The 21261-nt window shown below is 34.5% G+C and overlaps 1 protein-coding gene across 6 annotated transcripts in view; it reads left to right on the forward strand.

Moving 5' to 3' along the window:
• The window catches only part of KIAA1328 (KIAA1328 ortholog), a 367487-nt gene that overhangs the window by 327062 nt on the left and 19164 nt on the right, over window positions 1-21261 (forward strand). The window contains exon 10 of one of the 6 annotated variants that reach the window (XM_036822920.1): window positions 19315-19402. The exons of the other annotated variants lie outside the window; for them this stretch is intronic. Within the exon in view, the coding sequence (XP_036678815.1) occupies window positions 19315-19351 (37 nt within the window). The 3' untranslated portion in view covers window positions 19352-19402. Of the gene's footprint in view, window positions 1-19314; window positions 19403-21261 lie in introns of those variants that run through there. 6 annotated transcript variants of the gene reach the window in all.

Here is a 21261-nt window from a genome sequence, read left to right on the forward strand (position 1 = left end):
AGGTGGATTCTTAACCACTGCGCCACCAGGGAAGCCCTTGTTTCATTTTTTAAAAGCAGCTTTATTGAGATATAATTCACAGATGATAAAATTTACTCCAGAGTGTATTTTTTTTTGAATTTTTGAATTTTATTTTATTTTTTTATACAGAAGGTTCTTATTAGTCATCAATTTTTTTTCTTTTTTTTATTTATGGTTGTGTTGGGTCTTTGTTTCTGTGCGAGGGCTTTCTCTAGTTGTGGCAAGCGGGGGGGCCACTCTTTATCGCGGTGCGCGGGCCTCTCACTATCGCGGCCTCTCTTGTTGCGGAGCACAGGCTCCAGACGCGCAGGCTCAGTAATTGTGGCTCACGGGCCCAGCTGCTCGGCGGCATGTGGGACCTTCCCAGACCAGGGCTCGAACCCGTGTCCCCTGCATTGGCAGGCAGATTCTCAACCACTGCGCCACCAGGTAAGCCCAGTCATCAGTTTTATCCACATCAGTGTATACCTGTCAACCCCAATCGCCCAATTCATCCCACCACCACCACCACCCCCCTGCCACTTTCCCCCCTTGGTGTCCATACGTTTGTTCTCTATATCTGTGTCTCAATTTCTGCCCTGCAAACCGGTTCATCTGTACCATTTTTCTAAGTTCCACATATATGCGTTAATATATCATATTTGTTTTTCTCTTTCTGGCTTACATCACTCTGTATGACAGTCTCTAGATCCATCCACATCTCAACAAATGACCCAATTTCGTTCCTTTTTATGGCTCAACAAATGACCCAATTTCGTTCCATTGTATATATATGTACCACATCTTCTTTATCCATTCGTCTGTCGATGGGCATTTAGGTTGCTTCCAGGACCTGGCTATTATAAATAGTGCTGCAATGAACATTGGGGTACATGTGTCTTTTTGAATAATGGTTTTCTCAGGGTATATGCCCAGTAGTGGGATTGCTGGATCATATGGTAATTCTATTTTTAGTTTTTTAAGGAACCTCCATACTATTCTCCATAGTGGCTGTATCAATTTACATTCCCACCAACAGTGCAAGAGGGTTCCCTTTTCTCCACAGCCTCTCCAGCACTTGTTGTTTGTAGACTTTCTGATGATGCCCATTCTAACTGGTGTGAGGTGGTACCTCATTGTAGTTTTGATTTGCATTTCTCTAATAATTAGTGATGTTGAGCAGCTTTTCATGTGCTTCTTGGCCATCTGTATGTCTGCTTTGGAGAAATGTCTATTTAGGTCTTCTGCCCATTTTTGTATTGGGTTGTTTGTTTTTTAATATTGAGCTGCATAAGCTGTTTATATATTTTGGAGATTAATCCTTTAACCGTTGATTTGTTTGCAAATATTTTCTCCCATTCTGAGGGTTGTCTTTTGGTCTTGTTTATGGTTTCCTTTGCTGTGCAAAAGCTTTTAAGTTTCATTAGGTCCCATTTGTTTATTTTTTTTTAATTTCCATTACTCTATGAGGTGGATCAAAAAAGATCTTGCTGCAATTTGTGTCAAAGAGTGTTCTTCCTATGTTTTCCTCTAAGAGTTTTATACTGTCCAGACTTACATTTAGGTCTCTAAACCATTTTGAGTTTATTTTTGTGTATGCTGTTAGGGAGTGTTCTAATTTCATTCTTTTACATGTAGCTGTCCAGTTTTCCCAGCACCACTTATTGAAGAGACTGTCTTTTCTCCATTGTATACCCTTGCCTCCTTTGTCATAGATTAGTTGACCATAGGTGTCTGGGTTTATCTCTGGGCTTTCTATCTTGTTCCATTGATCTATTTTTCTGTTTTTGTGATGGTACCATATTGTCTTGATTACTGTAGCTTTGTAGTATAGTCTGAAGTCAGGTAGTCTGATTCCTCCCACTCCGTTTTTTTCCCTCAAGACTGCTTTGGCTATTCGGGGTCTTTTGTGTCTCCATACAAATTTTAAGATTTTTTGTTCTAGTTCTGTGAAAAATGCCATTGGTAATTTGATAGGGATTGTATTGAATCTGTAGATTGCTTTGGGTAGTATAGTCATTTTCACAATATTGATTCTTCCAATCCAAGAACATGGTATATCTCTCCATCTGTTGGTATCATCTTTAATTTCTTTCATCAGTGTCTTATAGTTATCTGCATACAGGTCTTTGGTCTCCCTAGGTAGGTTTATTCCTAGGTATTTTATTCTTTTTGTTGCAGTGGTAAATGGGAGTGTTTCCTTAAGTTCTTTTTCAGATTTTTCATCATTACTGTATAGGAATGCAAGAGATTTCTGTGCATTAATTTTGTATCCTGCAGCTTTACCAAACTCATTGATTAGCTTTAATAGTTTTCTGGTGGCATCTTTAGGATTCTCTATGTATAGTATCATGTCATCTGCAAACAGTGACAGTTTTACTTCTTCTTTTCCAGTTTGTATTCCTTTTATTTCTTTTTCTTCTCTGATTGTCATGGCTAGGACTTCCAAAACTGTGTTGAATAATAGTGGCGAGAGTGGACATCCTTATCTTGTTCCTGATCTTAGAGGAAATGCTTTCAGTTTTTCACCATTGAGAATGATGTTTGCTGTGGGTTTGTCATATATGGCCTTTATTATGCTGAGGTAGGTTCCCTCTATGCCCACTTTCTGGAGAGTTTTTTGTCATAAATGGGTGTTGAATTTTGTCAAAAGCTTTTTCTGCATCTGTTGAGATGATCATATGGTTTTTATTCTTCAGTGGTGTATCACATTCATTGATTTGCATATATTGAAGGATCCTTGCATCCCTGGGATAAATCCTACTTGATCATGGTGTATGATCCTTTTAATGTGTTGCTGTATTCTGTTTGCTAGTACTTTGTTGAGGATTTTTGCACCTATATTCATCAGTGATACTGGTCTGTAATTTTGGTTTTTTGTAGTACCTTTGTCTGGTTTTGTTATCAGGATAATGGTGGCCTCATAGAATGAGTTTGGGACTGTTCCTTCCTCTGCAATATTTTGGAAGAGTTTGAGAAGGATGGGTGTTAGCTCCTCTCTAAATGTGTGATAAAATTCACCTGTGAAGCCATCTGGTCCTGGACTTTTGTTTGTTGGAAGACTTTTAATCACGGTTTCAATTTCATTACTTGTGATTGGTCTGTTCCTATTTTCTATTTCCTCCTGGTTCAGTCTTGGAAAGTTATACCTTTGTAAGAATTTGTCCATTTCTTCCAGGTTGTCCATTTTATTGGCGTAGAGTTGCTTGTAGTAGTCTCTTAGGATGCTTTGTATTTCTGCAGTGTCTGTTGTAGCCTCTCCTTTTTCATTTCTAATATTATTGATTTGAGTCCTCTCCCTCTTTTTCTTGATGAGTCTGGCTAATGGTTTATCAATTTTGTTTATCTTCTCAAAGAACCAGCTTTTAGTTTTATTGATCTTTGCTAATTTTTTCTTTGTTTCTATTTCATTTATTTCTGCTGTGATCTTTATGATTTCTTTCCTTCTGCTAACTTTGGGTTTTGTTTGTTCTTCTTTCTCTAGTTCCTTTAGGTGTAAGGTTAGGTTGTTTATTTGAGATTTTCTTGTTTCTTGAGGTAGGCTTGCATTGCTATAAACTTCCCTCTTAGAACTGCTTTTGCTGCACCCCATAGGTTTTGGATTGTCATGTTTTCATTGTCATTTGTGTCTAGGTATTTTTTGATTTCCTCTTTGATTTCTTCAGTGATCTCTTGGTTATTTAGTAATGTATTGTTTAGCTTCCATGTGTTGGTGTTTTTTACGTTTTTTTCCCTGTAATTGATTTCTAATCTCATAGCGTTATGGTCAGAAAAGATGCTTGATATGATTTTAATTTTCTTAAATTTACTGAGGCTTGATCTGTGACCCAAGATGTGATCTATCCTGGAGAATGTTTTGTACGCACTTGAGAAGAAAGTATAATCTGCTGTTTTGGATTGAATGTCCTATGAATATCAATTAAGTCTATCTGGTCTATTGTGTCATTTAAAGCTTGTGTTTCCTTATTAATTTTCTGTGTGGATGATCTGTCCATTGAGTGAGGTGTTAAAGTCCCCCACTATTATTGTGTTACTGTCGATGTCCTCTTTTCTAGCTGTTAGCAGTTGCCTTATGTATTGAGGTGCTCCTATGTTTGGTGTATTTATATTTATAATTGTTATATCTCCTTGGATTGATCCCTTGATCATTATATAGTGTCCTTCCTTGTCTCTTGTTACATTCTTTATTTTAATGTCTATTTTATCTGATATGAGTATTGCTACTCCAGCTTTCTTTTGATTTCCATTTGCATGGAATATCTTTTTCCATCCCCTCACTTTCAGTCTGTATGTGTCCCTAGGTCTGAAGTGGGTCTCTTGTAGACAGCATATATATGGGTCTTGTTTTTGTATCCATTCAGCAAGCCTGTGTCTTTTGGTTGGAACATTTAATCCATTCACCTTTAAAGTAATTATTGATATGTATGTTCCTATGACCATTTTCTTAATTGTTTTGGGTTTGTTTTTGTAGGTCCTTTTCTTCTCTTGTGTTTCCCACTTAGAGAAGTGCCTTTAGCATTTGTTGTAGAGCTGCTTTGGTGGTGCTGTATTCTCTTAGCTTTTGCTTGTGTGTAAAGCTTTTGATTTCTCCATCGATTCTGAATGAGATCCTTCCAGGTAGGGTAATCTTGGTTGTAGGTTCTTCCCTTTCATCACTTTAAGTATATCATGCCACTCCCTTCTGGCTTATAGAGTTTCTGCTGAGAAATCAGCTGTTAACCTTATGGGAGTTCCCTTGTATGTTTTTTGTCGTTTTTCCCTTGCTGCTCTCAGTAATTTTTCTTTGTCTGTAACTTTTCCCTATTTGATTACTATGTGTCTCAGCATGTTTCTCCTTGGGTTTATCCTGTATGGGACTCTCTGTGCTTCCTGGACTTGGGTGGCTATTTCCTTTCCCATGTTGGGGAAGTTTTCGACTATAATCTCTTCAAATATTTTCTTGGGTCCTTTCTCTGTCTCTTCTCCTTCTGGGACCCCTATAATGCGAATGTTGTTGCGTTTAATGTTGTCCCAGAGGTCTCTTATGCTGTCTTCATTTCTTTTCATTCTTTTTTCTTTATTCTGTTCCACAGCAGTGAATTCCGCAATTCTGTCTTCCAGGTCACTTATCCATTCCTCTGCCTCAGTTATTCTGCTATTGATTCCTTCTAGTGTAGTTTTCATTTCAGTTATTGTATTGTTCATCTCTGCTTGTTTGTTTTTTAATTCTTCTAGGTCTTTGTTAAACATTTCTTGCATCTTCTCGATCTTTGCCTCCATTCTTTTTCCTAGGTCCTGGATCATCTTCACTATCATTATTCTGAATTGTTTTTCTGGAAGGTTGCCTATCTCCACTTCATTTGTTTGTTTTTCTGGGGTTTTATCTTGTTCCTTCATCTGGTATATAGCCCTCTGCCTTTTCATCTTGTCTATCTTTCTGTGAATGTGGTTTTTGTTCCACAGGCAGGATTGCAGTTCTTCTTGCTTCTGCTGTCTGCCCTCTGGTGGATGAGGCTATCTAAGAGGCTTCTGCAAGTTTCCTGATGGGAGGGACTGGTGGTGGGTAGAGCTGGCTGTTGCTCTCTGCTGATTCGTTTTTAAAGAAACTGACACCAGTGAATTGGCTATAATTGCTTAAGCACCTGTGCTTACTTGGGACAATTGTGGTGGAATATATATCTTTAAAAGTGATATTTTAAACCACCTATAATCCGTCTACCCACTGTTAATAGTTTAGTATTTGGTATTTTTCCTTCCAATCCTTTTTTTTTTCTTTCACTTCTTATATACTTCTCTTTTTTTTAGACTAACTCTTTCTAAATTGTGAAATATCTGGAAGTTTAAAAAACAAAACTCTTCTTGGTGTTAACCATTCCATGAATAAATAAGAAAGAGGTAGGCGAGAATTAGCAGTGCTAAATAAAAGTGCATAGATAGACCTGTTAGCAAGGTTGATTGTTGGAATGAGAATGTACATGTTTCTCTCATAAGTTATCTTAGGGATGCTACAATGTGATTGTGTTTCCAATAAAACTTCTCTCCTTTTTTCTTCTTTATTGGATCTATACACAAATTTAATCAGTATAAATCACTGCTATAAAACGTATGGTATATTCTAAACATGACTCCCATGTCTACCTTTTAGATGAGAAAAATGTGTATTAAAGTTAAATCACACAATTAGAATGAATTTCTTTGTAGAGGAACAAAAAGTGATTAAATGTAATCTTCCTGGTTAGGAGTAATGTGAGACAAAGGTGTTTGCTGGAGGATACCATTCCTATTTGCCAGTCGCCATTCTGTTTTGTCAGTTTTCAGAAGCAGAGGCAGCTTTGGCAAGCCATATTGCTTTACCTTCCAGGCATCTGGAGTTTGAGCTAAGAAAGAATATTATTGTCTTGCTCTGAGCCTCTCTTAAGACACCAAAGTAAGGTTGGATTTCACCTTAGCATACCCCATTTATTTATTCTTTTACTTCCTTCCTTCCATTTTATCATTAACTTTGACCCAAACAACGGACGTCAGGTTCAGTTAGTATGCTGGCTCCATGCCAGCTCTAATGAGCCAGGAGATCCTGGCCTTCCCATCAGTCTTCATCAGTTTCAGTCTTTCTTACTGACACCTTTTGTATTTCAATATCAAATTTATTGTGCTTTTCCTTGTCATCCAATTTTCTAAATTCTTCCAGACTGGGATAGATAGTTGATCTGTCTGGGTCTTGTTACTGCCGGAGCCAGTGGCTTCCCCAGTCTTGGTAATGCTCTGTCAAAACTCTGGTTTCTTCCTCATCAATTTCTGCTTTTTCCATTCTATGTTTTTACAACAACTGAAATATTTTCACCCTATTTTGTTTTCTCCTCTGTTGACTCCCCTTCCTTGCCTCTCTTTCTACTGAATCATTCTAATTTTCCTAGCATCAGTAAAGCCCATTGAAAGAAGTTAGAACAGTAAATCAGACATAGTTTCTTGCACTATTTCTTATCCATACCTGCCTCCCCACCACCCCCCAGTAACAAAGCAATATGGGAAGAACATTAGATGTACTCTAATCACATCTCTTATGGTGGTCTGGGTCACAGGCATCTTCATTAGGAGAACATCCTGCTTACAGTAACGCCAGTCCAACACGACTTGCATTCACAGCATATCAGCTGCTGCACCAGTGGTGTTCCATTTAGTAGGGGAGTTGGGCAATTGCCTTTTTCAGGATACACGCTGTGTACTGTTGTTGCCTTTAGTCACCCCAAAAAGCTGGATGTTCCCCCATCTCTAATTTTCATCCAAGCCGTAACAGACTGTGACTAATTGGGGGTCATATATTAACCAATATATGCCTCTTTATGCAGCTGTGTCCAGAATTAGGGAAACAGTCTGAGTCCACAATCCTGAAAAACCACTTAAGTAGTGACTCTTCTGGGAGCTACCTATACTTATCAACAAAGTAGGTGAGCTCTTTAACTGTATGTCCTCCAGTTTCTGTTGTTTCATGACTTTGCCCTCTGCCAACCTGTATCACCTTCTTTGTGACCAGAGGATGGAAGGGTATAATCTGCTATATTAAACTGGAAGAATCTGAGGTCCCTTCCTTCCAAAGAACTTCCATTCCAGCTTGCTTCCAGTCAGTTCAAGTCTCCCAGCTTCAGCTGTGGCACAGAGAGCAAGCAGAACACCTTAATCTCCAGCTCATGCTCTCCCCACTAACACAGCCCTGAACACCTGGTTTTACCTAAACTAAAGGTAACAGCCTGTGGCACACACATAGGGAAACTCTGTGTGTGTAGGGGATGGCGGTTGTTTCTTTTCTGTTGTGTTGTTCTCCCTAATAGGTGCATATAAAAGTTATAAAGTCCATCTATCCATATTGTCTTTCTTTTTGAAAGTACAGACAGTCATAAAACAAAAACACTACCATTTAGTTTTGTAATCTAAAATTTCAAACAATGCATGGATGAATTATTTATGTTATATTGTAGAATGTGTTTTCAATAATGTGTAGCATACAGTGGAATAAGTACATATCCATACATGCCCTGAACTTTCTAAAGTGCAGGCTAATATACAGGGTAACCTGGCATCACTTCGGCCTGGTAGAGTTCACAAGCAGGTATTTCTCCTGTTGGTTTTGGTTTCTGCATCGTGTTCTCTGGAAGTCAGCTTACTGCTTTTGCAACTGGAGCCTAGCTGGTAACATTCTCTGACTCCAAACTATCTAACAGTGCTTTTCTCTCAAGATAACCAAGGTTGAGGTCTCTAAATTTCACTTGTCATTCTGGCTTCCAGCCATATTAAATTAGGCTTTAATTCATAATTAGTAAGAAGCTACAATTCCATAGAAAAGAGAACATTTTATATTAAATGACCATTATCCAACTTCATAATTTCACAAAATGATTAAGACACTAGAAAATAATTAAGATATCTTAAGTTTCCCAATACTGAAAAATACAGGCATGGGGAGCGGGGTGGTAATTTTATTTTTAACCTGTGTGTAGCTCTTCCTACAATGACAGAAAGAAAATAAATTCTTCTTAAAGAATTTCATTTTTATAGTTGCATAAATTATCAGATTTGCCCAAATTTTCTTTCCATATCAAAATCTCTGAGATCAGGTACATTGCTTCCATAGTGATAGTCTTTAACCAAAACTCCCAAAGAATAAGAACAAAAAGCCAAGAGTAGGCATCTCATAAACCTTGAGTGGTGGGTATTGTTGAAGAGGATTGGATAACTAACTGTCAGAAGGCTCTTTCTGGTAATGATAATATTTTTGTGTAAAGACTTAACTCAGGACTGACGCCAGGAGAGAAAATTGTACAGGTCCACAGTCCTTCATCCAAAATTCTTAGAGCCAAACGTATTTCAGAATTAACAAAATTTTAAGATAACATGGTTTACATACCATATGGGATACACTATGATGTATGATTATTCACATTAAATGTAATAAACAATAAGTATAAATAGCCTCATATCAGTTCAGGTCAGATTTTACAACCAAATAGATTTGGGTTAGGTCAGATATTGCTACCAAAAAGGTTATGAAAAAACTTTCACTTTTCATTACTCTTAAGATTTCACGGGACTTCCCTATGGTTAAGACTCTGTGCTCCCAGTGCAGGGGGCCCGGGTTTGATGCCTGCTCAGGGAACTAGATCCTAGATCCCATGTGCCGTAACTAAGAGCCTGCATGCCACAACTAAAGATCCAGTATGCTGCAACTAAAGATCCTGAATGCTGCAACTAAAGATCTCGCATGCCACAACTAAAGATCCAATATGCTGCAACTAAAGATCCTGAATGCTGCAACTAAAGATCTCGCATGCCACAATGAAGATCCCACATGCCACAACTAAGACCTGGTGCAGCCAAATAAGTTAAAAAAAAAAAAGATTTCACAATTACAGATAAGGATTCTGGGCCCACATCACCATTTTATTTTATTTATTCCTACTACAGGAATCTCCATAAAAGGCATTGTCTCTGCTTTTCTCTAAATTATATCTTCATATTGTTCTCCTAGATAAAGGCTATACAGATTTCAGGAGGAACCCATTAAGGAATTTCAAATCCAGTTGGGTTAAATATTCACTTTCAGAGACAGAGAACTGAACTAAATTGTTTTTATAATTATTGTCGTATTCAAGAAATAAAAATTCATAGGCATATTTAGTGAAAATAGGCTTTCTCACACCCCAGTTTCCCAGCCAGCCAAGCGCCCTCCTTGGATGTAACCTCTCTCAGTTTCCTGTGTGTCTTTTCAGGGATAGTTATACATATACAATCTTGACTATGTATATGAATCTGTTCACTGTAAAACTACCCCATTTTTTAAAATCCATACGATGTCCCATTGTATGAATGTACCACAGTGCATTTAGCCAGCCCACTAGTGAATGAATATTTGAGTTATTTTCAGTCTTTCATGATTGCAGATTATAATGCTGCAATGAATATTCCTATACATGTCATTTATAAATGTGTGAGGATATCTATAAGATAAATTCCTAGAAATGTAATTGTGGGTCAGAGATAAATTCACTATAAATTTTGATAGATACTGCTAAATTGCTTTAATAGAGGTTGTACAACTTATGTTCCCACTTGCAATATTTGAAAGTGCCTGTTTTATTATACTTTAAAGAGTATAATCAAAAAGTTTAGTACTTTGCCAATCTGAGAGGTGAAAATGGTATCTTTTAGTTATAATTTACATTTTTCTTGTTATGAGTGAAGTTTTATATTTGAGTCATTTGTATTTTCTACAAACTGTTGTTCTATTTTTTGTCTATTTTTCCACTAATATGTTAGTCATTTTCTTTATATGTGAAAAAAAGTAGTCCTTTTTGTAATGTTACAGACATTTTTCCCAGCTTCTCTTTCATCTTCTAACTTGGGTTCTATGGCATTTTTTCCCATGCAGAAAACTCTCCCATACAAATTACTTTTCAGGGCCCCTTCAGTTGGTTCTACCTTTGATTTGTCTTCAGTCATTTCACTCTGCATACATTCATGTAATAGTTTGTTATGATAGTTTTAATGGCACATTTATCCAGAGTTCTTTTCTGATCTTTCTAGCTAGTCTCCCTTTCTCTGCCTATATCCTGCTTCCTAACAATACTTCAAAAAAAAATAATAATAGTAATAGCTTTCATTTATTGAGCACTTATTATATGCCAGGCATAGAGCTAAACACTTTACATACATTATCATAATTCCAAAGATAAACATTGTCTTCATCCCCAATTTAAAGGTAAGGCACCTGAAGCTTGGAAAAACTAAGCAACTTGCCCCACATCACTTAGTTAGAAATTGGTAGAACCAGGATTCAAATATAGCATCTTTACTTTGGAGACTGAGCTCTTACCACCACCGTGAATGAAATGTTTTAATAAAGAGTACAAATTTGGAGCTATTACCAGAAATACTATAGTAGAGTTATGATCAGCCCTATAAGGATGACTAAGATATTATTCTCCTTGAATAGCAAAGTCTTGGGCATGAAGATTTCCAAATTCTTCCATATTTATTCACTTTGTTATTGCCTGTTTCCCACTGGTGTCTGAAAAGCCATGCCATTTAAAATAGATAAAATAGAATGCTCATCTATTAGAAGTTTATATACTCATGAATTTAGCCCATTGGACTTTTCTACTTTGCTGAAAGTCTCTAGCTACAACTTTATTTAAGTGGTAATGACTTATCAGAATAACAATTTCATCAACTGGATTCACTTTTAAAAGCCCTAACACAATAGATAATATTGACTTTGTAGATCTAGAGGTTGAGATCATGAAATTGGTATAGAAATAGGAGTTAAACTTTTCAGCCAACATAATTTCAGTTTAACTGGTACTATAGAACTAATAGCATTAAGAAGGCAGAAGAGAACCTGTAGAAACTCTTAATTTCTCCAGTGCCTGTACCAGAATGATGCCTGGGCTCCCCACGCCTTGCTTATAGACTGTGGGGACTGGTTGGCATGAATGTGAGAAAAAAGTACTTATCTCATGCGGATTACTGATACCTATCTGAATTCACTATCTCAGAAAGGAAGATAGATGCTAGATCTTTATGAACCTGGCTAGATTATGGCATGGTAAAGCAAACCTAATTTGAGCTATTTTATCTGAGATTTTCTGAACCCTTCACTGTGTCTTGCCATCTTATTTCTGCTCATTAAAGCAAGTTATGTTGACATTATCTTGTATGAAGGTAGTAGAAAGGAAGTTTAAGGAAAGCATACTTTAAAGGAAATATTTTCAAGCAAACTGTCCTTAAATCAACACTAATGACCAAATACTGATTTTTTTTCCTTAAGATAACATAATTAATACAAAATATAGCTAGAGTAAGATAATAAAAGCTATGGGGATTCTTTAATAAAATTAGAGCAATGGCATCTCCATAAAATATAATACTGCTGTAGTTTACAAGAATTAGGTAGATCTATATGCATTATTGTGAAATGATCTCCAAAACATTCTGTTAAGTGAAAAAGCAGGTCATAGATCAGTACATAAGCATGGCTCAATTTAAGTTTTTAAATATCAATACATGTGTGTCAGTGTATGTTTATTTGTATATGCATGTATAAGCATGTAATTGTATAAAATGATTTGGAAGGATATATACTAAACTATTTACAGTGATTTCTGGGAAACAGAATGGGATTTGTATTTGGGTAGGAGATAACGTGTTGAAGGGAATTTTATTTTTCTCTGTATAATTCTATATATTTGAATTTTTATAATGAAAACATACTCATATTACTTGAGCAATTATAATTGTTTAAGAAAACAATTGTGACAAGGTAGTTTCATTTGTTATTTATTGCATACTTTACATTAAGAATACAATGTTTCTTGCCCTCGTTTCCAGTGTAATGAGGGAGACAGACATTAAACAAATAAACCCATATAAATAAATAATTACAAATTGTGATAAATGCTAGGAAGAAAAAAAAACAGATTATTATGAGAAAAAAATAACTAGGGCAATCTAATTTAGATAGTGGAGTTAAGGAACGCTTTTCTGAAGCAGTGATATTTCAATTGATATCTAGTAGGATGAATTACAGTTTTACAGGAGAAAAATAGGTAGATAGTTGATATTCAAGTGTTTATCTTGTTATTCTTAACGATACATAAATACTATATGCACTCTTCTGTATTAAAAAGTAAAAAAGGGAGAGAAAGGAAAGAGAATGAGAGAGAGAAAACATTCCTAACAGATGAAAGAGCAAATATGCAGGTCTTAAAGCAGGAAATAACTTGTCCATTCCAGAAACAGAAAGAAGGCCATTGTAGCTGGATTGTAATGAGTGAAGCAGAAAGTCATATGTGAAATGAGAAAGGAGAAGCAGGCAGGAGATAGGACATTCGGGGTCTTGTTCCCAAGAAATGGAACCAATTAGGAGAGAGAGATATAGAGAGTGTTATTGTAAGGAATTCATGAGTTGTGAGGAAATTCAGTAAGAGTTGATGTTTGCGGTCTTGACACTGAAATCCTTAAGGCAGGTCAGCAGGCTGGAAATTCAGGCAGAATATCTATGTTGCAGTCTTAAGACAATTCCTTCTCCTGCAGAATATCTATGCTGCAGTCTGAAAACAGAATTCCTTCTCCATTAGGAAACCTCAGTCCTTGCTCTTAAGGCCGCCCTTAAGAACACACACACATTATAGAAGATAATTTGCTTTAAAGTCAACTGGTAAATGTTAATTATACCTAAAAAATATTTTCTGGACTGCTGTTTGACCAAACAACTGAGTACCACATCCTAGCCAAGATGACACATAACTTACCCATCACACTGCCCTTGTTAGCTGTTTTATACTTAAGTGCAAGGGGCTGTCCCTGAACGGGATTGACAAGATCCATTTTGACTTTGTAAAAGTTCACTCTGGTTGCTCTGTGGAAGAGAACAGGAGTAAAATGGGAAACCATTGAGGCTGTTGCAGTAATACAGATGAGAGACGATAAGAACTGGGACCCAAAGGTTGAAATGGAATAAAAACAATCAACACATAATATATTTAGGAAGCAGAACCAACAGGACCTTACAGGGGAGAGGGCAGTAAATAGAGGGAGGTGTCGAGGATGATTCTTAGGTTTTGGCTTTAGTAATGGAGCAGATGAAAGAGCTTTTGTTGAAATGAGAAAACTGGGAGCGGAGGAAGCAAATTTAGCCATGAGGAGAAGGTAGGTATGAGGCAAAGATGAAGCCTTTGGTTTAGGGAAAGTTAAGTTGGAGATGCTTCGAGATGTCCAGTGGAGAAATCATGTAAATGATTGGATTTTGGACCTTGGACTAAAGACAATAAATTCGAGAACTGGCACGGAGATGTTATATAATACTGAGGTCGGCTCAAAAGGAAAAGTAAAAGGAGAAAAGCAGAAAAGAGACCTCTGACCTAAGACCTGAGGAATGTCAGTATTTTTAAGTTGGATGGAAGAAAAAGAGCTAGCAAATTATTTTGAGAAGTGGCCCAAAAAACCAGAAGAAATTCAGGAGTTTGTAATGTCATGGAACCAAGAACAGAGAGAAAAGTGTTTCAAGGAGGCGGATATGGTCAATTCTGTAGAATGAGTCTAAGAGGTCAAAATATTATAATTGAAATGTCCACTGGATTTGCCAGAATGGAGGTTTTTTGGTGACCTTGGGAAGAATGGTTTCAAGAAAGTGGTCAGGAGAAAGCCAAGTTGAAGTGATTGCTGACCAAATGAGAGGTGAGAAAGAAGTGACAGTGCATGCTACTGTTTCAAAAAGCTTGTTATAGAAAGAAGCAGAAGGGAATATGAGTTAAGGGAGGATTTCTTTTTAATTTTGTACTATGGAAGTTTTCAAATGCACACAAAAATAGAATATAATGGACCCATATGTTTTACTGAGTTTCAGCAACCTTCAGTGTTCACTATTCCCTCTTAATCCCAGACATCATATCATTTTACCAATAAATACTTCAATATGTATTTCTAACAGATAATGATTTTTTAAAACATAACCACAATACCACTAACACGCCCCCAACAAAATAAAAGTTCTTTAATATCATCTAGTACTCTGTCCATATTCAGTTTTTCCTCATTTGTTTCAAACATACATACTTATCATTGATTTTTTTAATCACTATTCAATTAAAGTCTACATACTGCTTTTGGCTGATGGATCTCTTAAATCTCTTTTAATCTATAACAGCTTTCCCTTCTTTTGTAATGACATTTATTTGTTGAAGTAGCTGAGTCATTTGTTTTGTAGAATTTCACATATTCTGGGACTTAGATAATTATATCCTTATATCATTTAGCCTCTTCCTCTGTATTTTGCATTTCATGCAAATTGACAAAGTAGATCGAGAGGTTTGATTAAAGTCTAATTGTTCTATAGTAAGAATACTTCATAGGTGATGCTGTGTACTTCCTGTTGTAATATATTAGGAAGAAAATAATTACTGGTTGTCCTATTTTCATGATTTTAAGATGTATCTGTGCTTAGATGATGTCATCCTGATCCATCTATTATAAAGGTCACTACTGACCTTTCACTAAGGAATTTAGCAGCCATTGATGACTGCTAACTAGATTAGGGGCTGCAAAATGACGATTTTTCTATTGTTAGTCCCTCTTCATTTATAAGCTACGATTTTTCTAAAAAAAGGACTTTAAGGATGTTTTTTAATTTTGGAAGGTACCAGGTAATGCTGATGGCAATGATTTAGTAGAGAGAGAAAAACTGATACTGAGGAAGAGAGACGAGATGATCAAATGATGATGATCCCCAAGAAGGTGACAGGGGATGGGATTCAGAGCGGATAAGGAAGGGTCAGCTTTTGTTAGGAGATGGTACACTTCTCCATTGTAAGGGAGGGAAGAAACAAGACAGATGCAGATGCAAGGAAGTTGGTAATTGGGTGATCAGAAGAGTAATTTAGTTTCCTTAGTTCCCTGTGGTTATATTTTTTCAATGAAGTACATAGCAAAGTCATTGACTAGGTGGTGGAGAAATTGGGGGAAGGAAGTAGGGGAGCAAAAGTTTTAATTTTGCTTTTATGTTTAGTGACAACTTTAAAAAAAACTGAAAATTTCTGTAATGCCAATGGCTTTATTGGAGCCCTCAAACGAAAATTACTTTTTCTTAGAAATCTTATCTTTCAAAGGGATTCCTGAAAGCTGTCTAATCTCTTTGATGGAAGAAGAAATCAAGAATTTGTTCCAATATACTATTCTGTCTGTGTTTTCTCTATTCCTCCCTGAGATCTTAACCTGATTCTTCTTGTTAGTTAATTCTTGATGTTGATTTGGATCACACTGATATACATTTTTGAAAACGTGATTGTTTGCCTCTGAGATCTGTTTCATCCTGTGAATGTCTTACTTGTCCTTTTGGTCCCTGAGAAACTGGAAGTGTGGATTGCCATTACATGAATTCATGCAGCTTTTTTCTTGTAACTTTAATCTGGGTATTTTGGGAAATAAATGCGTTATGTTCTGACACCTCTAGAATGCAAATGGTAGGTATATTTCCAAAAGTGTTACTTTTGGAAATAGTAAAATTATAGTAAATAGTAAATAGTAAAATAGTAATTATTTTAAGCAAAATAATTAACATTTACAGGCAAGCTTAAATACCTCCAGTGGCAAAACCTAAATACCATAAGGAAGCAGGATACCCTCTTAAAGCATACTATTTTTTTAATTGAAATATAGTTGTTATATAATATCATGTTAGTTTCAGGTGTAGGACATAGTGATTTGGCATTATGAAATGATCACCACAGTAAGTCTAATAACCATTTGTCCCCATACAAAGTTATTGTAATATTATTGACCATATCCCTTATGCTGTATGTTACATCCCCGTGGCTTATTTTATAACTGAAGGTTTGTACGTCTTAATCCCCTTTACCTATTTCATCCATCCTCCCACCTTCCTCCCCTCAGGCACGCACCCATTTGTGCTCTGTATCTATGAGTCTGTTTTCATTTTGTTTTCTTTGTTTTGTTTTTTGGTTTCCAAATATAAGTGAGATCATACAGTATTTGTCTTTCTCTGTCTGACTTATTTCACTTAGCATGATACCCTCTAGAATCATCCATGTTGTCGCTAGAGGCAAATTTCTTTTTTTTTTAATGGCTAAGTAACATTCCATTGTGTATGTATACCACATCTTCTTTATGCATTTATCTATCAGTGGACACTTAGGTCACTTCCACATCTTGGCTATTGTAAATAATGCTGCAGTGAACACTAGGGTGCATATGTCTTTTCAGATTAATATTTTTGTTTTCTTTGGGTAAATACCCAGGGGTGGAATTGTTGGATCATATGATTTGAGGGACCTTCATACTGTTTTCCATAGTGGCTACACCAATTTACAATCCCATCAACAGCATTCTACACATCCTTGCCAACAGTTATTATTTGTTGTCTTTTTGGTAATAGTCGTTCTGACAGGTGTGAGGTGGTATCTCATTGAGGTTTTGATTTGCATTTCTCTGACGATTAGTGATGTTGAGCATATTTTCACGTTGTCTGTTGCCCATCCACTTGTCTTCTTTGGAAAAATGTCTATTCATATCCTCTGCCCATTTTTAATTGGGTTGTTTGGTTTTTTTAATGTTGAGTTACATGAGTTCTTTGTATATTTTGGATATCAAATCCTTATTGCATATATTGTTTGCATATATCTTCTCCCATTAAGGAGGCTGCCTTTTCCTTTTTTTTTTTAATTGGAGTATAATTGCTTTACAATGTTGTGTTAGTTTTTGCTGTATAACAAAGTGAATCAGCTATATGTATACATATATCCCCATATCCCCTCCCTCTTGCACCTCCCTCCCACCCTCCCTATCCCACCCCTCTAGTGGGACATAAAGCACCAAGCTGATCTCCCTGTGCTATGCGGCTGCTTCCCACTAGCTATCTATTTTCCATTTGGTAGTGTATATATGTCCATGCCACTCTCTCACTTCGTCCCAGCTTACCCTCCCCCCTCCCAGTGTCCTCAAGTCCATTCTCTATGTCTGCGTCTTTATTCCTGTCCTGCACCTAGGTTCTTCAGAACCTTACTTTTTTAGATTCCATATATATGTGTTAGCATATGGTATTTGTTTTTCTCCTTCTGACTTCACTCTGTATGACAGACTCTAGGTCCATCCACCTCACTACAAATAACTCAATTTTGTTTTTTTTATGGCTGAGTAATATACCATTGTATATATGTGCCACATCTTCTTTATCCATTCATCTGCTGATGGACATTTAGGTTGCTTCCATGTCCTGGCTATTGTAAATAGAGCTGCAGTGAACATTGTGGTACATGACGCTTTTTGAATTATGGCTTCTCATGCTGTCAAAACCTAAAAGAAGTGAGACCTTCATTCTCATAAAAATTTGTCATGGATATGATTTCTGAACTCAACCTACACTTGTAGGAACGTTTTTCTGACTTGGATGCAAATACAGAGAAAGGATATTTCTACATTGCAAAATTCGTTTAACTGTGCCATTCTGCCTAACCATCAATTGGAGTGATTAGTCTTCAATGTAATGACATGCTAAAAGGCAAATATTAAGAGAAGAATCTAATAGAATTCTGTATATATTAAATTAAAATCATATGCTTGTGGATTAATATCACTATTTGACAATACCTGTCTTCATTTCCATATTTTAAATATATATTGTATATTAAATATAACATATATAAATATAATTTTATATATTACATTAAATATTAATATTTAAATTGTATAATATATTGCTAATAATTATTAATTATTATATAATTAATAATATAATAATTGTAATTATATAATTGTTCATATATTATGTATTATATTATAATTATTATTAATAATATATGATATATATTTTAAAGTTTATATATTATATAATATAATACATAATATATAATATTAATATACTAATATATATTATACATTTTAATATATGTTAATATAATATAAGAATATATATCATATATAAGATTAATATTATAAATATGTTATATATTATTTTATATATAATGTATATAAATATATTACTATAAATATTATAAATATATAATAATTATATGTTATTTCATATAAATGTATTATTTATATATAATACTATATAACATATATTAATAATAATATTAATACTATATATTATATACATTATATTAATATATACTGTAATATATTATATATAATGTATTACATAATGTATATATAACACTATATATTATATATTATAATATAGTAAATATAATGTATATAATATATTATATGCATCATATTAATAATATATGTATTGTAGTATATAATATATAATATATATAATATAATATATTATATGTAATTTTAAGTGTTATAATGTATTATAATATATATAATGCACAATATATAATATATAATAATATATGTTATATATTATTATACATCATATTATTATGTTATGTATTATATCTTATATATTATATTTTATATGTTTTATATATTATACTTTATATACAATTATAAATTATAACTATATATAATTTAATAATAAATTTTATTATAATTTTAAATTGTGTTATAATTATAATAATTATAATATATTATAATATTATATATTATATGTATTATATTTTATATATTATACATTTTATATGTGTTATATATTATAATTATATATAACTATAGTTTAATTATGTTATAATATTATACTTATATAATTAAATATATTAATGTTAATATTATATTTAATGTTTTATATATTTATTATATAACATATTTAATAAAATATATTACATATATTAAATATATCTCATATATATTTATATGTATATTAAAATGTTAAAAATCTCATTACAGATCAGCAGTAACAGATGAACATTTTCAATTTGGATGATACGGAACATTAACTTTGAACCCTAATTAACTGAAATTATTTCCCCTCCCCCTCCAAAAAAAAATTCTAGTCTTCTCATTAGTGGACCTGAATGAAAAATTTTAAAAGTATACTCAATTATTCTATTTTTAATTTTGCCAATATAAACTTTGTGGAATTTGTTTTCTCCCTTGTTATTTAAGAAAACCTTCTCATGGATTTTGCTTCTTGGCAACAAAGCCTAAAATATTTACTATTTGGTCCTTTACAGAAAAACATTTCTGACCCCTCCCATGGACAGCCAATCACAGGCATTGAACTAGAGGACTGACCACTGCCCAGATCCCACACTCTTTGCTGGGTAGGATGCATATAGGACTTATCCAAATAACACTGCAAATACTTTGAAAACTTAACTGACATTATAGCAACACTAAGAAAACCATTTAGAACTGTGTCCTGAACCAATCCTAGTTTAATGCCTGCTACAATAGAACAAAACAAAACAAAATCAGCAATCTCCTTAGGATTTAAACAATACCCAGGTGACATAAATATTCAAAATGTCCAGGATACCGTCTAAAATTACTTAGCATGTGAAGAACCTTGAAAATCTCATCTCCCAAGAGTTTGATTGTATTTTAATCAATAGATGCCAAACCTGGGATGACACAGATGTAGCATTTATCAGACAACTTTAAAGCAACTATTATAACCATGCTTCATGAAGTAAGGGTCAACACACTTCAAACGTATGGAAACACAGAAAATATCAGCATAGAAATAGAAAATATAAAGAGCCAAATGCATATTTTAGAACTAAAAGAGTAAAGTAACTGAAAATTTATAATCCACTGGATGAGCTTAATAGCAGAATAGAAATGACAGAGGAAAGAGTCAGTAAGCTTGTGGATAAATCACTGGAGATTATGCAGTCTGGACAACAGAGAGAAAAAAAAAGATTGAAAAAGATATAGAAACAGAGCCTCATCAAATTGTGTGAGAATACTAGAAAGAGAAAAAACATAAAGTACAAAAATATTAGAAGAAAATATATTCAGTAAAAGACACAAGATTCAAGAAGCTCAGCAAACCCAAGCAAGATCAATTCAAAGAAATCTCTCCTAGACCCACCATAATTAGACTTGTAAAAACTATATAGAAAGAATACTGGAAATTGCCAGAGAAAATGGACATATATCATATAGGGGAACAACAATTCGAATGACTATATATTTCTCATCAGAAATCAAGGACAATAGAAGTTATAAAATGCTGAGGGAAAAGACCTCTCAACTCAGAATTCTATCTGCAGTGAAAATATCTTTGACGAATAAAGGTAAAATGAAGAAGCTCTCAGATGAAGGGAACAGAATTCATCAACAGCAGACCTGCTCTAAAAGAAATGCTAAAAGTACTTCAGATGAAGTATTGGGAAAGATAAATAAAACTCTCCCTGTTCAAAGATGAAATGATGTCTACATAGAAAATCCCATGAACTCTACAGAGAAGTTCCTAGAACTAAATGAGTTTATTAAGGGTTGCAGGATAAAAGGCCAACACACAAAATTCAATAGTACTTCTATTTACTAACAAAGAGCAATTGGAAACTGAAATTAATACAACAATGCCATTCGCGATAGTTCCAAATAATTGCAGCAGTCTACCTTTAAGTAATATCATGCATTTCACGTATGGTATAAGACCCATACAACAGTATACTCTCACTTTCCCCCCTCCCAGCTTTTGTGCTATTTTTATTATACATTTAATTTATACAGATGTATACACCAGTTTGTGTCCATCCAAATTTCTATCCAGTATCATTTTGAGACTTCTTTATATATTCTGGATAGAAGTCTTTTGTTTGATATGTGATTTCCAAGTATTTTCTTCCAGTATAGAACTTGTCTTTTCATTCTCTTAATGTA

The sequence above is a fragment of the Balaenoptera musculus genome, chromosome 14 (genome assembly GCF_009873245.2).
Source record: "Balaenoptera musculus isolate JJ_BM4_2016_0621 chromosome 14, mBalMus1.pri.v3, whole genome shotgun sequence".
Classification (NCBI taxonomy): domain Eukaryota; kingdom Metazoa; phylum Chordata; class Mammalia; order Artiodactyla; family Balaenopteridae; genus Balaenoptera; species Balaenoptera musculus.